Raw genomic sequence first — 20,090 nt, 5'->3', positions numbered from 1 at the left:
AAAGTGTTCTCATGCCACAGAGTCCTGTGAGGGTCTGGGGAGGACCCACCCTTCTGGATCTTGCTTCCTGGCTGCTTTTTACTAAATGGTGTTGCCCATCCATGCCATTGCAACCATCTTCAAAACTAAAACAGGAGGACAGTGCTCCTGGGTATAAGGAATCGATTTTGGCCAAATCTGCCAAGCCCCCGTCTGCAGCACGGCTTCCAGAGCAACTCCTGTCTTCAGCTGTCAGAGCAGAGTGGTGCTCACACCTTCTGCATCATCAGAGTGGGATACCCAGAGGTGAGGCCACAATGGCAAAACTGGGATGACCAGGAGGAGGTTTTGAGACCTTGGGCAAAGAGCTGCAAGTGAGCTCTGGTCATTTTCCTCATCTAGAGCTCCATTTTCACAGATCCTTAGAAAGACTGCAGGAGGCTGGGACTTCCCTAGAGAGCCTGGTGGTCCTAGTGACCTGCTGAGGCAGAACTGGAGGGAATGGGGCTGTTCCTGCAGCTGTTGAGGCATTGTGGTGACAGACACAATTGGATAAGTCACAGATGGGGTGTCTCACCATGACCTCCCTGACTTCAGCTCTCCTTGGCACTCACTTGTACTGGTTTGGACGATACCCCCGTCTTTCTCTGCCCAGCTCAGAGAGATTCCCAGTCAACACTTGTGTCCCAGCATTTTTAAATAATAGAATGGATGAGTAGTGTGGAAGATGATAAACTCCTCCAGAGCTCATAAATCTGGGCGAGTTGGGAGAAGAGAGATCCTGTTACTCCATTAGACACCGACCAGCCCCGCTGGAGACCCTCGGGACGTGAGTCAGTAGAAGCCCAGGTTTGGCCACCTCTGTGCTGCAGAGTGGGGCCTCTCTGGAGCCACCAGGCTGGAGCAGACCCTGTCAGGTGTTGGTGTGTGGCTCCTGTCCCCGTGCAGAGGCTGCTGCTCCTTGAGGTGTGGGGACGGGCTGTTCCTTGAGCGAGCAGAAGGAAAGCTGCATTCCACACACACTTACCTAATGCCGGCTGGACACGAGTGTGTCAGCTCCAGGGTGGGGCTTGGACCTTGCACTGCTAATCTTGGTGCTTCAGACACTGGCTCCAGAAGGAGCCGTCGGAGCAGGTTGGGAGTTGAGAAATGGCCCTGCACTCCTCTGGTAGCTGCTCTGCACTAGCCAAAGGCATCAGCTCTTACTCATGTTTCCCCATGAGCCACATGCCCTGGTGATGACTCCTCCAGGGATGTTTGCTCTTCCTCACAAGCTCTGTGTATCCCATTTTCCTTCATCCTTGTTGCCACACTACCTCCTGCAGGGTTCAGCCAAGGTGCTGTAGTGCCAGGGGCTATGGGGAGCTTGGCCCTGCATCTCCTCCTTCCCAGTCAGATTTGGAGGGACCAGCACCTGCACTGGTCTAGTGGAAGGCGTCCACTAGAGGAGCTGGAATGAGAGGAGCTCTCAGGTTCTTCCCAACCCAAACCATTCCATGGCTCTATGATTCTCAGCACTACCTTGTTCCTTGTGAGCCAGGCCACGGTGAGCTGGCCAGCAGGAGCTGGAGCCTGTGTTGATGTTTTCCAGATGTTTCTCCAGGTCTCCAGAGATACAACAGCAAATGTATTGAGGTGTCTCTGTCAAGAGAGAGATTTGTCTTAGCAGTACGTGGGAATCTCTGGTCTGACCATGTGAGTTGAAGACCTGGTGAGATGTTGGCTTCAGACCTCACTTGCAGGAATTGTTGGACAATTGAGGGTACGGCTGACCCCAGAGCCAGTGAAGGACAAGGTAATACACAGAGCTAAGAGATCTGGGGAGCAGAAGGAGAGCTGTTGTGGTGAGAGAGGTGATCCGTGTGGTCCAGAACCAAAGGAAAACCGACAAAGCATTGCCTGGGGAGTGGGGAGGGGAGGGGGGAGGCAGAGCCGGCGGCGTGTGATTAACTTGGCTCCGCTCTCCAGAGCTGCCCACCCGCTGATCCTCTCGAACAGGCTGCGATCCCAGCGGAGCTCCTGGAGCCGGGCCGGCCGGTTGCACAATCGCAGATGGGGAGCCGAGGCTGGAGCAGCGCGGGGGGCTCGGCCAGAGCGGCTGCGGGACACGGGGTTGAGCCCTCCAGGTGTCTGCACAGCCTGGGCCCGCAGAGCTGATGGTCTGGTTATTGCAGCCAGCCCTGAGGGCAGACACAGACTCCCAGCTCGCCTGTTTGGGGCAATTTCAGCTCTGTACCCCCTTCTTCCTCTCCTGCTGCCCCTTCTCCTGATGGTTCAGGGAGGAGGCATCACGCCTCGGCTTGCCCCTGTTCCCGGCGGGTTTGGGGAGCCTGGGGGGCTGCTCCTCAGGGGCCAAATGCTGTCCCCCCAACACAGCCACGGGGCTGGCCGAGGTGGGCTCTGACTCTGTCTGGGGAGTTGCTGTGCTGCAAACTGCTCCCAGCAATTGCATCTTGCTGCCTTTGTTTCTAAGGCAGCTGCATTCCTGGGACGGGGGAAGACCCGTGTAAAAACAGGGCTTTGTCAATTGCTGTGGGATTATTGTTACAGACAGGAGAAATGGGACAGGAGGTACAAGAGAGGACCAGTAACAGAGGGCCCAGGGGACGGCTGAGGTTTGGAGCAGCAGAGGTTTGGATGAAGAATGCCAATCCAGGGATTAGGATTCAGACACAGGCTGTGTCCCTGGGAGAGGACCCTGCGCGTTCGTTGGCACTGCTGCCTCTCCATCAAGGCCGATATGTGAGATGGGTGTGTTCTACATGGCTCCAAAACTCTAATAAATACATTTCCTCCCCAATCTTCAAGCTGTTGGGTGTTCCTGGCTTTTGGGAGGTGCTTTAAATCTGACTGCCAGAGCTGTGGGCTGCTGAGAGCAGAAGCTGCCTGCACGATGCTGAGCTCAGGTCTTCCTCCCGTTCTCCTGGTGCTCTCAGTGCTGGAGCTGAGCTGGTCCCTGAGTGATGAAGAAAAGAAGATCATCTTGGATGAGCATAATAAATATCGCTCCCAGGTCTCTCCTCCTGCCAAGGCTATGATGAAGATGGTAAGTGGCTTTTCTTACAGAGGAATATCAGGGTGTTTGTCTGGTCCAATCTTAGTGCAAAGAGGAATCAGATTGTTCCTTAGGGGAGGCAGAGCAATTCTTGTGTAGGGTTACAGTCAATGGAGGGGTTCCCTAAACTACCTCTAAAGAGAAGAGTTTCCTTTCCCTTTGGAGTTGTCTTGGATCATTTTCTGGAAGTTCCTAAGTGTGATGTGAGTCCCCAGCTGCTGTTGCATGAGCGTGATGCAGCTCTCAGTGACATGAGTGCCTGCTGGAGCGCCCTGTGATGGCAGGAGGGGCAGGTGAGACCCTGCCCTGAGCAGGTGTCATGACCTGGAGACTGCCAAGAGCTGCTGGGGGAATCCTGCTGTGTGGGACATGATGCAGTGCTCTGCACTTGTCTTTGCAGGTGAAGGTACTTTTATTTATTGCAGGGAATATCAACTTGTCAGTCAATGTCTTTCAGTTATTTGGGCTCCTAATCCTTGCCATGACTTGGTGTCTTGGAGATGAGGGACTCCCTGGGGTTTTTTGGGGAAATCAAAGTGGGACCTGTAGTAAGACCAAAAGCAAGCTTTGTGCTGGTGCTGCTTTTTGTCTTGTTCAGACTCTTGACTTGATTAGAACTTGGCTATCAAGCTTTATCTTGCACCACATGTGATTTTTTTTCCCTTCCTTTTGCAAGCCACACAGAGAAGGATAATTGTTTATCATGGAGAGTTGCAGTCCATTGCTCTTTGGGTCACTGTGCTTGGAGGACCCCTCCCTGCCTGGCCTGGGAGTTGTCCAGAATGAGTAAAACCTTTGTGGACTGGTAAATGGGAGCTTAACAATTAGAAGAAGCAAAAGGTTAAATTCAGGAGAGCAAGCCTGACCAGTGACTGCAGACTCAAAGGAGACAGAGCCAGAACCCTCAGCATCATGATCCCATCAATCCCACCAGGCACAGCAAACTCAGAGTATCAGGGCTCTGGAGCCAAAGTCTTAGAGGAGCCTGAGGTTATCTCTCAGGTCCTTAAGTCAATGCAGTTCCAAACCTATGGAGGTTACTCCTGGCTGAATCTTTGATTGCAGCCTCTGTGCTTTGAGATGCTCCCTCTGCAGCTTCTGCTCCTGCTTAAACACACAGGATCTGCTCACAGCCTGGAGCCAAAGGCTTTTTCATTTTGAAGCCCAGCAAATGTTTAGCTCACAGCAGCCCTGACGATTCCTCGGTAGAGGTTTTCCATGAGAACATTTTCCTCACCTCCCTCCTGGGACCTTTGCTTGGGCTGTCTTTGCCTCTGTGTTCACCTGCTGCCGTGGCACTGTGCCTGGCTGAGGTCACTCCGTGCTTCCTTTTGGGACATGGGGCTGGTTGCTTTGGAAATATTTCGTTGAAGGGGGAGAATGTGTAGCCTAAAGCCACTTCACTAATGAGGCAAATCTGCAGGTGTGAGTCCCCAGTTTATGGAGCCCAACTCTGTGCCAGAGGGAGAGGGGTGTGTGCTCCCCAAATTGGGTCTCTAGCCATCTCTGTCAGCATGGCTTGGGGCCATGGTGGGAAGTGAACCAACATTCTGTGTCCCATCCAGGTGTTTCCTCTCTCCAGTGCCTTTGGGCCTGTCCTCATGCCCTCAACACCCCAATAGAGACATGCCCTCCTGTCTGGCACCCTTTGGATCCAGCCCTGGCTCTGTCCAGGAAGGTTTCCCCTCAGGACCCCCTGTTTGCAGGGCTGCCTTCCAAGCTGCTCTCTCCATCAAGGATGATCCAAACAGCTGCAGTGTAGGATTCCCCATATTCATGTCTGAGAGAAAAGCTCTCCACCTTTTCCTCCTCCTCCTCCTCCTCCCTGTTCTCCTCCTGCACGTCCCTGTGGCCAGGGGCTCAGCTGGTGGCAGAGCTGCTGCTGCTCCAGAGGGGTCTCCTGGCTGGCAGCCAGGCGGCCACGTCTCGGTTCCAGGCAAACAGATGATGTGTGCTCCCAGGCTTTGTACAGCTGCCAGGAGAGATGTGTCCCATTCCCCTCCTATCCCCACCCTGGGTGAGGAGGGAGGGCCCCAGAGCCCTCTGGTGTGACCAACAGTGGGTTTCCTCCCTTTCTCCACAACTTCATGGTTTCTCCATTGCTGAATTGAAGATGCTTCATGATGGTGTTAGAGGAGTTCCAGGAGAGGTGGTGAGGGTCGTGCTGGTGCCTTGACCTTCTGTTTGAACCATAAACCAAGGTTTAGTTTGTGCTGGGGTTGACCACGGAGCTCCGCTCTCCTGAGGACTGTGTTGGGTTGGGGTTTGAATTTTCGTCATGAATGGGGAAACTGTGGAGGGGGGTCCTTGGTAAGCGCCTTGTTCCTGTTGGAGAGCCCAGTGTCCCTCTCTGTGTGCTGACACTGAGCTCCTTTCAGACCTGGGACAAGGAGCTGGAGGCCCTTGCTCAATCCTATGCAGAGAAATGCATCTGGGACCACAACAAGGAGAGGGGCCGACGGGGAGAAAACCTCTTTGCTATGGCCCCGACCCTGGAACTAGAATTCGCCGTGGAAGACTGGAATGGGGAGGAGAAATTCTACAACTTGACAACATCCACGTGTGTCCCCGGGCAGATGTGTGGCCACTACACCCAGGTACCAGCTGCTGGGGTGGAGGGGTGGCTGCTCAGCAGAGCTGAGTGCCAGATTTTCTCAGTCAGAGAGTTGAAGTCTGAGTGTTTCTTCACAGCTTGGGGTGGGGCACAGATAGTGGTGGATCCTGAATGCCAAAGCAATATGGGGATGTGGGATCTGGGGCACACTCTGTGGGGTCAGCAGGCTTTAAGGCCAGGGGACAGGTTGCCTTCACCCAGTCCCCTCACCTCCAACCTGCTCTTTGCCTTAGGTGGTCTGGTCAAAGACGCATCAGATCGGCTGTGGGGCACATTTTTGTGAGAAGATCGAAGGAATTGAAACAGAAAACATGCACCTGCTTGTTTGCAACTATTATCCCCCGTAAGTCCCGGGCCCTGCATGGATTGGTGCATCTCAGTGGGGTTTCTGTGCTGGAAATGCCCTGGCTTCCGTCCTTATGTCACAGCAGGGTTTGTCCTTGGTCAGAAATAGAAGTTCTAAATAATGCTTGTGTTATCTTGGGTTGGTCCCAGAGTAAGGAAGGGTTGTCTGGAGATCCTGGCCCATGATTGTGACTGCTGAAGGCTGGTTCAGCTCCTGACACACACCCAGGGAGGGACCTTCTTCCCCAAGAGCTGCTCAAGGCTGAAGTGGCAGTACCTGAGGCTACAAACAGCTCCCTGCCCTTGGCCTTGCTCTTCCCCACTGGCAGCAGCCATTGCCTGGGGTGGAGAAGCCCTTTTGCAGCCACAGGAAGGGTTGGACGTGGGAGGAGAGCTGGGTATACCCCCTTTCCAGCCCTGGGACCAGCCTTGGCACCACTTGCTTGGAGCTGCTGCCAGCACCAAGAGTGGCTGGTGGCTGCAAACCTTCCTGGGGGTCTGTAGCAGAAATGAGACAGAATTCCCTATCCCAATGCCCATCCGCTGCTCTGTTCTGAGGGGGGTGAGGGATCTGCTCCATGCAGTTGTCTGCCATGGCGTTAGCTGCCTTGGGGTCAGGCTGGTGAGTAAATGGCCCTGACAGGCCGTGGCAGGAGACCAAGACTTGTTCTCTATGTCCATCCCAAGTTTTGCCTTGGCTGGGATATCCCAGCTGAATCAGCCCCCTCTCTGGGATGGGAGTTTCCCCTTTCCTCACGCCTTCTTTATCTTGGCACTTTCTGCTTTCAGGGGTAACATGAAAGGCAAAAAGCCCTACGTGGAAGGACCTTCATGTGAAATGTGTCCCACAGGCACAGTCTGTGAAGACAACCTGTGTGGTGAGTGAGCAGAGCCGTGTGTGGCCCTGGGGGGGTTGTTGGGACTGAGACCCTGGGCTGGGTCTGAGCTCAGAACCCTCCTGGAGCTGTCAGGAAGCCCTTGAACTGCACTTCCAGGGCTGGACCATGAGACAGGACAACTGCCTCAAGATAAGAAGGGGCTGGTACCCTGTTAGGCAGCATTTTTTGCCCCTTGTGGGGCAGGAGGCTGTGTGAGGGACATGAGATGTCTCCAGGTTGGGAACCCCAGCGTGGGGAATGGTCCAGGGTGACCTGAGAGTGGTCAGCTGCTGTTTCAGCCCCTCATTGGTTTCTGCTGATCCTGCTCAGTGCAGGGGACCCATTGAGGTCAGCTGAGCCAGCCCTAACCCACGGCACTTTTCATCTCTCACCAGAACCCGTTGTAGAAGAGACCACTCCGGCCTCTGTGACAGCAAAGGCAAGGCCATCTACCCCAGCCACAGCCAAACCAGAGCCCACAGCCAAACCAGAGCCCTCAGCTAAACCAGAGCCCACAGCCAAACCAGAGCCCTCAGCTAAACCAGAGCCCACAGCCAAACCAGAGCCCTCAGCCAAACCAGAGCCCACAGCCAAACCAGAGCCCACAGCCAAACCAGAGCCCACAGCCAAACCAGAGCCCTCAGCTAAACCAGAGCCCACAGCTAAACCAGAGCCCACAACCACAGCCAAACCAGAGCCCACAGCCAAACCAGAGCCCACAGCCAAACCAGAGCCCACAGCCAAACCAGAGCCCACAGCCAAACCAGAGCCCACAGCCAAACCAGAGCCCACAGCTAAACCAGAGCCCACAGCTAAACCAGAGCCCACAGCACCAGTTCACGCCACAGCTGAACCAGAACCCACACCAGTGTCCACCACAGCCAAACCAGAACCCACAAAGCCAGTGTCTACCACAGTCAAGCCCAAACCTACAACTGCACTCCCAACCACAGCCAAGCCCAAACCCCCAGCACAGGTACCCTTCAGCACAGCCAAGCCAAAACCTGCCACCGTGCTCCCAACAACAACCCCAGCCAGGCCAAAACCCACAACACCAGCAGCCACCACAGCCATGGCCAAGCCAAAACCCACCATGCCAGCAGCCACGAGCACTGCAGCCAAGCCAAAGCCCACCACAACTAGGGCCAAGCCAACACCCACCACACCAAAACCCACCCTAACAACTACTGCCATTAAGCCAAGAACCACCACCAAACCAACACCGACCACAACCACCACTATCACCACACCAAACCCCACCACAACCACCCCTACAGCCAAGCCAAAACCAGCCACAACTATGGCCAAGCCAACACCCACCACACCAAAACCCACCCCAACTGTAGCTAAGACAAAACTTGCTATAGCCACAGCCAAAACAACTCCCACCACACCAACATCTACCACCACTTCTGCCAAGAAAACACCTGCTGCTACAATGCCAGCACCTGCCACAACAGCAAAGACACAACAGAAAACTGCCCCAACCACAAACCCAGAACCAGAAGGACTTGATCCTACTGAGGGAACAGGATTCACTCTTTCCATTGAGCCCACCTTAGACCCAGATTATAAAGTGTCTCCAGAGGCAGACACTGGAGAGCCTCTTAGCTCCTTTGGTACAGAGGATCCAGCTTTATTAGAAAGCATGGGCACAGCCTTCAGCCCCAGATCAGGCCCAGAAAGAAAGAAAGGTATCAAAGAGGATGAGAAAGATAAATCAGCCTTTTCTAGTCCATCTCCGTCCCTCAGCCACGCTGTTCCAGGGATGAAATTAGCTTTCAATAGAGCTGAGCTCATAACCCCCTCCAAGTCAGTGGTCCTCAGCCCTGAAGAGCCCACGTTCTTGCGCTTAACATCATCCTCCAAAGACAAAAAAGGGCCGAGTCCCCATTTCCAGACCTCCCTCTCAGGTAAGGCAACTGTGGAGTCAGCCCTGGCATGGACACTCAGACATTCAGGGATCCCCAAGCAGCATGGAGAGGGCTTGGGAGGAGCAGTGTCAGACTGGTCCTTTGGATCCTCCTCTTGTATGTGGCACCAAGCCTTTTCCTCACTCTTTGCTCTAACCCTGAGGGGTTGGTTGGATGTCCCTGAAGCATGGTCCCATTCACAGCCTGCTCCCACTAACACACAGCTTCCCTGGACCAGAGCTCTGCTACCTCACAGTGCCTCGGGGCACGTCATGGCACACCTGCATGAGTGGGAGTTTCTCTTCTGCCAGATTTCCCCCTCTAATTCCACATTTTCCTCTCTTCTTCCAGCAGGTGCCCTGGACACAGAAGAACTGGGGACAAACTCAGAGCAGACAAGTGTGGATCCGCCCAAAGGTGGAGCCCCCAGGACCTGCTTGGGGCTTTCGCTCTTCCTCCTCCCCAGTGCCATCCTGGTGGGCCTTCTGCTCTGAAGGCTCTTCCTCAGCTGTCCCTGCACCCCTCACCAAGGCTTCTGTCAGCGCTGGTTGTTCCCCAGCCCTGGTAGGCTCAGGAGACTCCTTGGACAATTCACACGCTCCCTCCTTATGCTGCCTTCTCTGCTGCAGCCCCAGGGGAACTCTGTCCCCTTCCTGAGGAGACCTGAGGGGCAGGAGGGTGTTTGTCATAATGCTGATGACCTTGGACGCTTCTCCTTTTTCCCGGTTTCTGTTCCATTTCCAGGTTGGAAGTGTTGAGCTCTCCCATTCACCCGCCTGTGTGGCCGGCAGGCCTCGCCACAGCGTGACCCTGGGGACAGCAGGGTGACTTGGGGACAATGAGACATGGTGGTTGGCTTTGGTGTTTTTAGGTGAGACGTGGTGGTTGGCTTTGATGTTTGTAGATTGAGACGTGGTGGTTGGCTTTGGGGTTTATTTCCAGCAGAAATACTCTTTTCCCTCTCAGTGTGTTCATCTCAATTTTGGACAAGTTTTACCTCTCTCCCTTCTTGTCCACAAAAGTGGCTGTTTTGAGGATTTCTGTTTCCTCCTGGTCCTGGTGTGGCTCTGGCCAGTATTACCCAGCTGTTCTCCCCTCTCCTACTCCCACTCTGCAGCCCTTGCCTCCTCCAATGCCAAAGATTTATTTTACGCGTGTGCGTGCACCCAGCTGCAGGCACAGAAGAGAAACCTTCCGAGCTGAGAGAGGCCACCAGCTCCTTCGTGTAACTTTTCCCTGCATGGCTTCATTCTTTGCATCATTTCAGTGTATTTGAATTTAGATACAGATTCCTCTTGATGTGTAACTTGTGTGTGTGTGGTCAAGGAGAACAAGTCCCTGGGTGTACTGGTACAACCTGAGCTCCAGAGATAACAAGTGCCATTGTCAGAGGTTTTTGGTGGCTCCTGGCCTTGTTGCAGGACCACTGGTGTTGTGTGGGCCACGGTGTTTTGTTACCCCACGTCTGTCCTCCCTTCACCTGAGGATTCCCAGTCAGGTGTGTTAAACATGTGACAAGCTTTGCAGACAGGTGGAAGGAAGATAACGGGGAGATACAGCCCCTTCTCTGGTCATTGCAAACTTTCATTTCTTACTGATGAGGTGGAGGATGACCTGAAGGCCATTATTCAGGTCCTCCACTGCTGCTCTGTCCTGTGCATCCTCAGAGCATGCACTGAATAAATCCTGTTGTGAAAGTCTGCTCACTGTCTCTCTGGGGGATCTGGACACCTGGGAGCCACTTATTATACCTGTAAAATGCTCTTAATTATGTGCTTACATAGAATTGCTAAAAAACAACATGACTTCTGTAGGTCCTGAAGGGGTTTTTTGGCTTTCCAAAAGCATCCATGTGCTGCTTTTTGTAAGGGTGTAACTTAATGTTTTTAAATCTGTGTAAAAGCAGCAGGAGGCCATGGGGATTGAGGATGACGTAGGGAATTTTTCTTAAGCATCCAGCTGAGTGTAAAGTAAAAATGTGTCCCCACCAGGAATTCTTGGGCAAGGGAAGCAAGAGAAAAAGATCTCAGAGCAAAAAAAGAAATAAAAAACGATGGCTGGAGCGCTTCTGGTTCCCTGTTTTAGGAAGCCCAGCACATGCCTCTTACACCCTAAACACACAAAAATTCATCTCTGTGGCACAGAAAAAAAGTTAAAAAACAGTGTACATCCCCAGCTTCTATGTTTATGTAGAATTTCACTTCAGAACATCCATCTGGGAGCAGCATGAAGGGAAAGGGCCTCAAGAGGCAGAACCAGCATTGGAGTGATTGTGGTATCTGACTTTGTCTTTTGCTTTTCCCCACCCTCCTGCCCCTGCAGCTCCACATTTCCCTTCTCCCGAAGCCCTGCTGCAGGAGCCCAGCAGCACCAGCTGTCCTGCAGGAACCCAGCTGCCTGCAGGGTGTTCTCAGGTCACTGGCCAGTCCAGCCCAGCCAGGCAGTGACCAGCAGATGGCACTGGGAGAGGCACTGCTGAGAACTGGGCAGCTCAACTCCCTGCCCGCACTTCTGAGCTTTATTTCACCGCCAGCTTCACATGTAGTTAAGGATCAGATTAAAAATAACCTCGTGCCCAGGTGCTGTGGCTGCTGCACGCTCTGCCAGCAGGCTGAGCTCCTGCTGCTGAGCTGCCTTCGGGGCAGAAATCCATCCCTGCCTTATGGACAGATGACAAAAATACAGCCCCAGAGGCTGCTCCTCACTCAGGTGAGGGGAGAGGAGTCAAAGCTGGGAGAGCATTTCACTGTAGCATTCCCTGAAAGCTCCCTAGAAACACTACAAGGAGCAGAAAACCCTTTTTCTTCCCAGCAAGATCAGGGCACAGGGGCAAGCCCTGATTTGTTGCAGTGCTGAATCCCCCACCCTGCTGAGTGCCATCGAGGCACCAGGGTGCTGCTGGTTAACAGCTGCCAACATAATTCCAGGATTCCAGGACTGAAGTGTTTTATCACAGGTGTGGGGCTAGAACCTTGTGAAAACTCTTTGAGTCATGTTTTCCTGAAGGTTTTGACTTGTGGGGACAGGCTGTTGTGCAAGGACCTATTTATAGAGTTCCTTGCAGCAGCAAACTCCAACCCAGAAGGAAATCCGCTTTCCTCTTGCCCTGGTCCCAGGACAGTGGGGCTGAGCCTGCCCACACAGGCATTTGGGGGCTTTGGCTTCATCCTGAGTTTGGGCCTTTGGGCAAGGGGCAGGCTTTGGTGTGGTGCACGGGGAGGACACAAACATTCAAGGGAGGCTTTGGCAGCATTTCCACTCCATTTCTGGGGTTGGCACAAAGGGTGACCCTGGCACAGGGGTGACCCTGGCAAAGATTCTGCCAGGTTCTTACAGCCCCATGGCCCTGTGTGGTGGGAGCAGGAGAAGGCCTTAACCCTCAGCTGGGCTGACTTGGGTTCAGTGCTGGCATTGGTGCTGTTTTAGGAGGTCTGGCTTCTTTTTGAACCTCACCTGCTTGGTTCCCTCCATTCCTGTTTCCAGCAGGGACAGGGAGGTGTTTGCTGCTGGTTGAGCCAGAGAATGTTCCTTTGCTTCAGCTCCTGAATCTCCTGTGAGTGCAGTGGGTCACAAAGGTTGGGGTGAGCTCATACACTCTGCTGGGGGTTGCATTTGGGGTTTACACTTGCATTTGGGGTTATGCTGCTGGCAGGTCCATCCAGCTTCCACATGTTCCCTCTGAGTGTTTGGGCTGAAAGTGTTCTCATGCCACAGAGTCCTGTGAGGGTCTGGGGAGGACCCACCCTTCTGGATCTTGCTTCCTGGCTGCTTTTTACTAAAAGAAGGTGCCTATTCCTCCCTGCCATTGTGGTAGGGCTGATGTGGCTCCCCCATTGCCATGTGCTGTGGGATTCTGGCCAGTGAGTCAGGTGGGTGTCCCAAATATCCATGGGTGTAAGCTTAGCCAGGCTGGTCACCCTCCTCCTGGGCAAAGCTGCCCCTTCCTTTGTGCCAGGACACATTGGAGCAATTAAACATTACCTGGGCTGGTTTTTAGTCCCTGATGGGATTTACTTTGGTTACTGGACCCTGGAAGTCACTGTGTTCTCCTCTTGCTGGTATAAACATCATAAGCATGTTTATAGCAAGGACTATTCAGGGGCAGAGGGAAGCCCAACCTGCAGCCCTTGAGCTGACTGAGGGGTCATGTTGGGCTTCATGTAAGAGTTGTGCTGAAAATTTGTGTCAGGAAAGCACCTGCTGACAGCCAGCACAGATGGTCTCAGCTTGGCCAACTCAGTCTGCCCCACATCCTCATCCTGTGACTTCCCTTTCACACCCAGGGTTTTGGTCAGTCAGGAACAGTGACCACCCTTCAAGATGTACCAGTTCACCAGTCACACTCACTTCAGGGCAATAAAAAGACTATTTTTTAAGAAGTCAAACCAAGTTTATTTTCACAAGGGAGTATCTCCAGCAATATTTTATTCATGGCTTCCAGCTCACACAGTTCCCCTGTTTGAGATTCTCTGAGTTAGTATCAATGCCATGGAGGGGGACTGAACAGAGTCCATCTGGGAATTAGCTCTTTTCCAGGGGACACCTCTCCAAATGAAGTGGATATGATGCCCTGTTCCCATGCTTGTGGTGCTATTTTGGTACCTTCCAAGCAATCTGTGGGCAGCAGCCCTGCCCCTAAGCGAGCAGCTGGAGGATAATAACGCAGCTCAGAGGCCCGAGCTGTAGTTTTGCACAGCAAGTCGCCAGGACTGCTGAAAAGCCAGATTTATGGAGAGAGGGCTGCATTCCTTCGCCGCTTGGAGCTGCAGCATCCCCACCCACCAGCTGTGTCCCAGCCTCGCTGCAGCTACGCCCTGTCCCAGCAGAGGGGCTGAAATGAGCTGCTTCATTCTGGGGACTCCCACGGCCCCGGCAGCCAGGTCTGGCTCTCCCTGTGCTTTTGCTCAGTGTGAAATTTGTGGGCTCCAATTTCTCGTTGCTCTCTGCCTCCCACTTCATCTGAGAAGGTGTCCTCTGCTTGCCCTCGCTCCCCGGTGTCTCGGATCTCACGTCTCCCTGGCAGTGAGATGGTCGTGATAATGGCCTGAAATGTCCTTCCTGATGCAGCCCTGATCGTGTTACAGCTCCACTCGTGCTCTTGATCCTACTTACTCTGGAAAACGGCAGAGGGAGAGTCCCATCTGCTCCTAAGAAAGGGAAGAATTAACAATTCCCTGTCCCTTGCCAAGGGCCAGAGCTCTGAAGCGTGAGGATTTCTCGCATGTCTGCTGTCAGGTGACAGTGCCTGGGAGAACCCAGAAGGATCAGAACCTGCTCCCTTTGGCTCATGTCTCCTCCCTACCTGTCTCCACTTCAGGACAAGATTTTAGTCTGAATCAGTGGCTCAGCCTATGTAAATACCCAAGAGCCCTAAACTTCCCTGACAGGGTTTGCATGTGAGCGAGTTCATTTGATAAGGGATTATCAGATCAGAAAGAACCACCCTTTAACTCTGTTCCATGGGACAGGCTGGGAACTTGTCCAAAACAAAATGCACTTCCTGAGCAGGGGCCAAGCAGCCAAATCTGATCAGCTCCCAGGGCTCTGAATCCACAGGCTGAGCTTGCCCTTGGGTCTGGCTCTGAACTCAAATTTCAGAACCGGGCACAACAAAATTAAATCCGGAGCTCAGATCTGTCCCATTTATACCAAAGTATCTGCGCCCCTCCAGACCTGAGGACAGACCAGAAAAGATCAACACACTTTAACACTTTACAACTTGAGTCCATCTCCTGCAAAAAATTCATAGACTTGAACACTGGGAGCTGCTGTGCAAACTCATTTCCCTGGTTCTCTCACACCTTAAGGAGAGGTGGGTTCCCTGGAAGCAGGTGGCTCCATGCTGCAGTGCCTGAGGCATGAAGCAATTCCTGGAAGAACGCAACTCTGGATGCTGTAAGTGAAACACCCACTGAGTTGTTTAACAATGCCACGATTCGGTTTTTTTTGGATCCTCAACAAAAGCAGCGATGCCTCGGGAGCGCCTCCGGTGGTTTTGCTGCTCTTTAAGGAAGGCAATAGACTGTATAGTTATCACCTGAAATGGGATCAAATCCCTCCCACCAAACTATACAACCTACTACCTCACCTCCAGAGAGCAGGACACACGAGCACGGGCAGGGATTTGCTGTACTTGCACCACCTGCCCCACGGAGCTGGTGTAGGAGTGGAGGAGCAGACCTGAAGACTTGACTGTCTCCTTAGGAAAGACAGTAGATTGTATAGTTAGCTCAGAGGGAGGACCGGACTCCACAACTATTCAATCTACTACCTCAGCCTCAAGGACAGCTTGGGACTGTGGCAGCCTAAGGCACTGAGATGATCCTTATCCAGGGATGAGCCGTATCCAGGCACTGGGACGAGCCTTATCCAGGTGTTGGCTGCTCCACGGGTCCTGCAAAGAGGAAAGCATGAAAAATCAGAATTTTTGACGGCAGGCAAGAGGAGTCATATCCATATCCAACCTTGTCCTGGAGCTCTTCGCCCTCCTTCAAACCTCCTTCAGCCCACTTGGACTACACCTTGTGCTCAGCAATCACACTGGCTGCAGACTTCATGCACCCAAGGGTGCACAAAAGCAGCAGCCCTGCCCTTGGAACCCGGGGCTACACATGGAGATAGCAGAGCTCTCGGGAAGCTGCAGCAGCGCCAAGCACACCCAGCCAGGCTGACCTCACCTCCTGAACACACAGTGTATCTAGAACAAACCTGCCAGACCAGATAAGAGAATCCATCAATTTAGCTGCTGTGCACTCCAGGGAATTGAGCAGATTAGAAATAACTAAGTACAAGGAAGCTTTTAGGCTGCAAATGTAATGGTATCGAGTACATCAAGGCAGATCTTATTTCCTAAACAAATGAGTGCAACATGCAGCCGTGCTGTTCTCTAATGCTCCAGCCCAGCCAAGCAGTATTAGCATGGATCTGAGACAGACTGGCTTCCCCCCAAGCCCTTGGCTCACCTTCTGAGGCTTCTTCACTCTCTGTACACCCAAATACAGAGGCGAGGTATTAATCTGGTAGTTTGAAAGAAGCGTGTGAGGCTCTTTTGCAAGGAGAAAGAATTCCCCTTGGAGATGAAAGCAGCCCTAACGACGAGGGAGCCACGCCAAGCAGGCTGCATCTGCAGCCCAGCACAGACCCAAAGGAGAACTTCCCATGGGAGCTCAGCAGGAGATGTCCCCAGCCTCCACAAGCATCTGCTGGAGCGGAGAGTGGAGGGGGCTCAGGCAGAAGTCTCCAAAGGGATAAAAGCTGCCTAATGCTTTGTGCTTCCACAGCTACCAGGCAACAGCCTAAATATTCCCAAAGCTTTGGTGAACTGTAGCTGCAGTCCTTGTGAGAGTTTAGGATGGCCTCAGGTACAGGGGTATCTCTGCAGCAAGGTTTTGGGAAGTGCCCTCTTCCCTAGAGCTCTGCACAGGGTCTTCTCACTGGCATTCAACGCAGTCCAGGTAATTCTCTTAATTTCCTTTGACAAGCTGGTCCTTCACAGGGAATGACCCACTGTGCTGGACCATCTGGCCCAGGCATCTCCTGGAGTAACAGGGTATGAACAATGTCAAACCCTCAGTGTGGCGGAACTGAAGTGCTCGGCCCATCCCCGGTGCCAAGTGCATCCCAAACAGCCCTCTGATGGGAAATGCTATTTCTCCTGGTTTTATCAGCACAGAAAATGATGCACAGGGGATGCACATCCCTCCTCAGCACACAGCCAGAGCTTTGGTGAGGCGACAGCCAGGCTTAAGGGTCCGTCAAGGTGTGTCACTGCTCAGCTCCTTGGGGATAGAAGGGTTAGTTTAAACTAAAATGTTTCAGCTTCCCAAAAATTAAGCTGCTGCCACAAGCATCAACCAGAAGGGTGTCAAGAAGGCCAACAGAGATGCTGTACTGGTCAAGGATTGGGAGGGTGGGTGATCTAAATGATTCCTGGGTGAAGCACAGAGGCAGAGGATGCTCGTCTTCTCCAAACAGACTTCTAGCAACTGACCTGGAGGAACAATTTTTCCTCTTTCCCAATCTGGTAGTTTATGTTACTTGAAGCACATAAGCCAGATGTATCAGGCAGGCATTTGAAAGGTCACTCTTGATACCATTGCAGACAACAGGAATTTGGGCCAATCTCAAACTGTCAGTGGGAAATTACATTAAATAACTCTGAGTTCACATAGACGTAATTATACATGGAGAGAGAAAAAAAAATTCCCTTCTGACTTCTATAAGTAAACCTGAAAACAGAAGACTTAATTATAATAATTGTCTTAATGAGTATAGGTTTTGGGAATACCCAGCTGCTGACTGTGGAATCCTGATTTTAGCAGGATCTGTGAAGAAAGGAGTCAAACAGGAGGATTTATGGATCAAACAGGGGGATTTTTTATGCCCAGTAAGGATGACTAAGAGCATCCTACCCTTAGTATCGCTGTCACACTTGTTTGTCCTACACAAATTGCAATGACAGGAATTCCCTCTCCTCATGGCCCGAGGTCTAAACCATCAAGACAAAAGACGGGGAAGGCAGGAGATGTGCCCAAATTTGCCTGGATGTGATGTAGCTATGCAAAATTCTGGATAAAACAGCCAACAGGGTCTGTAGGAGTCAGAGACCCACACCCAAAGCCTCTCTCTGCCTTCTGAGATTAAACCCAGTTTTGAAAGATTTCTGGGTACTTGATTGCAAATAAACTCTTCAAAAAACACCACTTTCTGCGCAGGCCTTAAGGTAGTGGCCCTGTATTTTTTACTTTCCAGATTCATATGTATCCCTGAAAATTGATAAAATCGGATTTCTGTGAAAACACTTCATCAGTTTCTGCAAGTCACTGCACGAAGGTCCCTGTGCACAGCGTGTCATTGCATGGTCCCACTACCTACAGGTGCTTGGAGGGGTGAGGAAAATTGGCAAGTTAAGGGTATGTTTTTTTCACAGCAAGATCCTCCAGGCTGGAATAAAAATGGCATTTCCAGTCCAGCTTTCAGACTTGTTTTTGGGATAGAGAAGTGACTTAAACTGCTCTTTATTTATCAGGGCTCAGGGTGGCTTATGATGACTCCAGCAGAAAACCGAAGATGATGTCCCCCAAATTTTGAAACATCTTTACACCAGAGATTCCTGAGCACGGCCAAGTGTCCTGCATTTAAAAGGAGCTCACCTCGGAGAGGAGCTGGAAAGGCTCTGAAGCCTTGAGGAGCTGATCTGGCTTATTAAGGAGCACTGAATGAAATGGAGGAGGGGGGAGGAGGAAACCAAAAAAACAACAAAGTCTCTGCTTTAAAAGAGACTTTCAGCCTTTGTGAAGCCCCAGTACCGTGTCGGTGCCGAAACGTGCCAGAGACAGGGAAGGTTTCCCAGCGGGAAATCAGGACCCTGAGTCTCCAGGAGGATTTTCAGGCTCCTGGAGCTGAGGCAGAACCAGCCCCTGGAACGGCGGCGTTGGCACAAAATGGCCGAGTGTGGCCATTTTGTTCCCTTGGCTTCACGTCCTCCCAACCTGGCCGGGATGGAAAAATAAAAACCCAACAAAAAAACACAGAGACCGAAAAAATATTTGAAAATCAACCCCAAAAGAAGCCAAAAGAAGTGTGGAAGGTTTTCAACGACTCCCCAACATTGTGGGGACCCACAGCGCAAATTGGAGCTGCTGATCCGCCCGGCAGCGAGGAACCCGCTCCACAAAAAGCAGAAACCAGACCAAAAACCCATCTTGGACACACCCTGTGCCACGGGAAAGCAATAAAAAATGTCATTTTCCAAACTAGCCATGAAAACAAGTTGTTTATAGCTTCTCCCAGGCCAGGCAAAGCTCTCAGCAAAGCAAGGCCGAGCATCTTCGCAAACACCTCCAATCCTAAAGTCAATGTTAAATATCACACTTTGAAACAGTTCATCAAAGGCACCGTGAACAGGGAAAGAGAAATGGAAGTAAAAATATTTACAGATCAATCCTGCAACAGCCTCTGTCTCTCAGCAATGCTTTTACTCCACACACTTTAAATGACATAGGGAATATTTCACATCAATTTTGTAATCGCATTTATTATTAAACAATTAGCAGGTATCTTTATAAACAGCTGCTCATCACTTAGGGGTTGTCTTGAGTCCAATCAGAGGTTTCTAAACATCTGGATCGTTATTAATGAATCTGATACTGTTATCTATAATACAGGCACCTGAAACCTGCTTGTTATATGACTTAACTTTTATAAACCCTTCCTAAACGCATTATTAAAGGTGGCCACAAAGGTAATGGTTTTTCTAAATGTTTGTGTATTTTCCTTGTAAATTTGTATATACGTCACCCTCTCCTGAAGCAAAAAAAAAAAAAAAAAAAAAAAAAAAATCCCAGAATTTTTGTCATAAAAGATAGGCGCTACCGATATTTCACAGAGCAATTTCACTAAATAGTAAAAATAAGATGAAAAAATATCTTTCAGGCTTATTTTTACCTGTTCTGCACTCAATTCTATAGGTTAACTCAAAAAGCTAAAGAAAGAATAATTTTTTTTCTGTAATACTCTATAAAACCTGTTCTATTAATACTGTTAACCTTCTCAATGTTCAGCTCCTAAGCTGCTCGTGAAAGGTGTGCTGGTAATGTTCACCTCTAATGTAGATTTGGACCAAAATATTAAATTTGCACCGTGAAGCACCCGCCCAGCATCCGCCTGTGCAGCCCCAGCTCCAGGACCACCATGGCCCTGCTATTCTCTCTATTGTCTGTTTGCAAACAAGCCAAGGGGATATGGAGGCAAATCAAATACCTTTCTGTGCAAGGAAAGCCATTTCACCTTTCTGCTTTCCTTCCCAGCTCCACTCTGGAAGTGTCTGCTTCTCTCCACATGTCTGGAAAGCCACTCAAGGAACGGCAGGACGATCATTCCAACACCTTATCAGAGCCTGATCCCTCCCGTGCCACAGGGCAGGGATCTGCTCCTCGGAGTGTCCACGGACAAAGCGACGTGGCTACTAACGCCAAGACATCCAGGCAACTGAAGGAAATGCAGAATCACTTACCAAAAAAAAAAAAAAAAAAAAAAAAAAAAAAAAAAAAAAAAAAAACCAACCAAAAAAAACAACCCACTTTTATTTGGCGCATGTTCTGGTGTTTTTGCTCTGCTTCTGTACAAAATTTTACAGTAACGCCACCAAGTTGCTTTAAACTTTCAAGGCGTGTTCCTGTTGATGGTGTTTCTGTTGTGTATCACACCTTAACGTGTGCAGGAAAAACACAGAGTGCAGTAAACAGCTTGTGAGCACAGTACAGCTCCAGCCTTGGGAGAAAAGCAAGGGCTTAAAAAGCCAAGAA

General features: G+C 51.3%; 1 protein-coding gene and 1 long non-coding RNA gene across 5 annotated transcripts; one reads left to right on the top strand and one right to left on the bottom strand.

Annotated features, from left to right (window-relative positions):
- The first annotated feature begins 2,302 nt into the window (after positions 1-2,302).
- LOC136371562 (peptidase inhibitor 16-like) lies at positions 2,303-10,481 on the top strand. 4 transcript variants are annotated; one of them, XM_066335707.1, is made up of 6 exons: positions 2,303-3,025; positions 5,413-5,631; positions 5,882-5,991; positions 6,783-6,871; positions 7,267-8,784; positions 9,139-10,481. In XM_066335707.1, exons 1-6 carry the CDS (start codon positions 2,873-2,875, stop codon positions 9,276-9,278), a joined length of 2,229 nt encoding a protein of 742 aa, XP_066191804.1. In that variant the 5' UTR covers positions 2,303-2,872; the 3' UTR covers positions 9,279-10,481. The 4 variants fall into 4 exon arrangements, with proteins under 4 accessions (XP_066191804.1, XP_066191803.1, XP_066191806.1 ...); XM_066335706.1 differs by having other exon boundaries at positions 2,307-3,025; positions 9,136-10,481; XM_066335709.1 differs by lacking the exon at positions 7,267-8,784 and having other exon boundaries at positions 2,322-3,025.
- A 2,671-nt stretch (positions 10,482-13,152) lies between these two features.
- On the bottom strand, positions 13,153-16,014 carry LOC136371496 (uncharacterized). The gene is made up of 2 exons (XR_010745353.1): positions 15,056-16,014; positions 13,153-14,980 (listed from the first exon to the last, which is right to left on the bottom strand). It is a non-coding gene; the product is annotated as an uncharacterized lncRNA (long non-coding RNA).
- Positions 16,015-20,090: the final 4,076 nt, after the last annotated feature.

The sequence above is a fragment of the Sylvia atricapilla genome, chromosome 25 (genome assembly GCF_009819655.1).
Source record: "Sylvia atricapilla isolate bSylAtr1 chromosome 25, bSylAtr1.pri, whole genome shotgun sequence".
In the NCBI taxonomy this organism is placed as follows: domain Eukaryota; kingdom Metazoa; phylum Chordata; class Aves; order Passeriformes; family Sylviidae; genus Sylvia; species Sylvia atricapilla.
Note: the sequence above shows the minus strand (reverse complement) of the source record. Positions and strands in the feature narration are given on the sequence as shown.

Coding starts and splice junctions, on each gene's coding strand:
- LOC136371562 (XM_066335706.1), top strand. CDS start 2,873: ATGCTGAGCTCAGGTCTTCCTCCCGTTCTCCTGGTGCTCTCAGTGCTG. Junction 3,026..5,412: donor CCAAGGCTATGATGAAGATG/GTAAGTGGCTTT, acceptor AGCTCCTTTCAG/ACCTGGGACAAGGAGCTGGA. Junction 5,992..6,782: donor GTTTGCAACTATTATCCCCC/GTAAGTCCCGGG, acceptor TTCTGCTTTCAG/GGGTAACATGAAAGGCAAAA.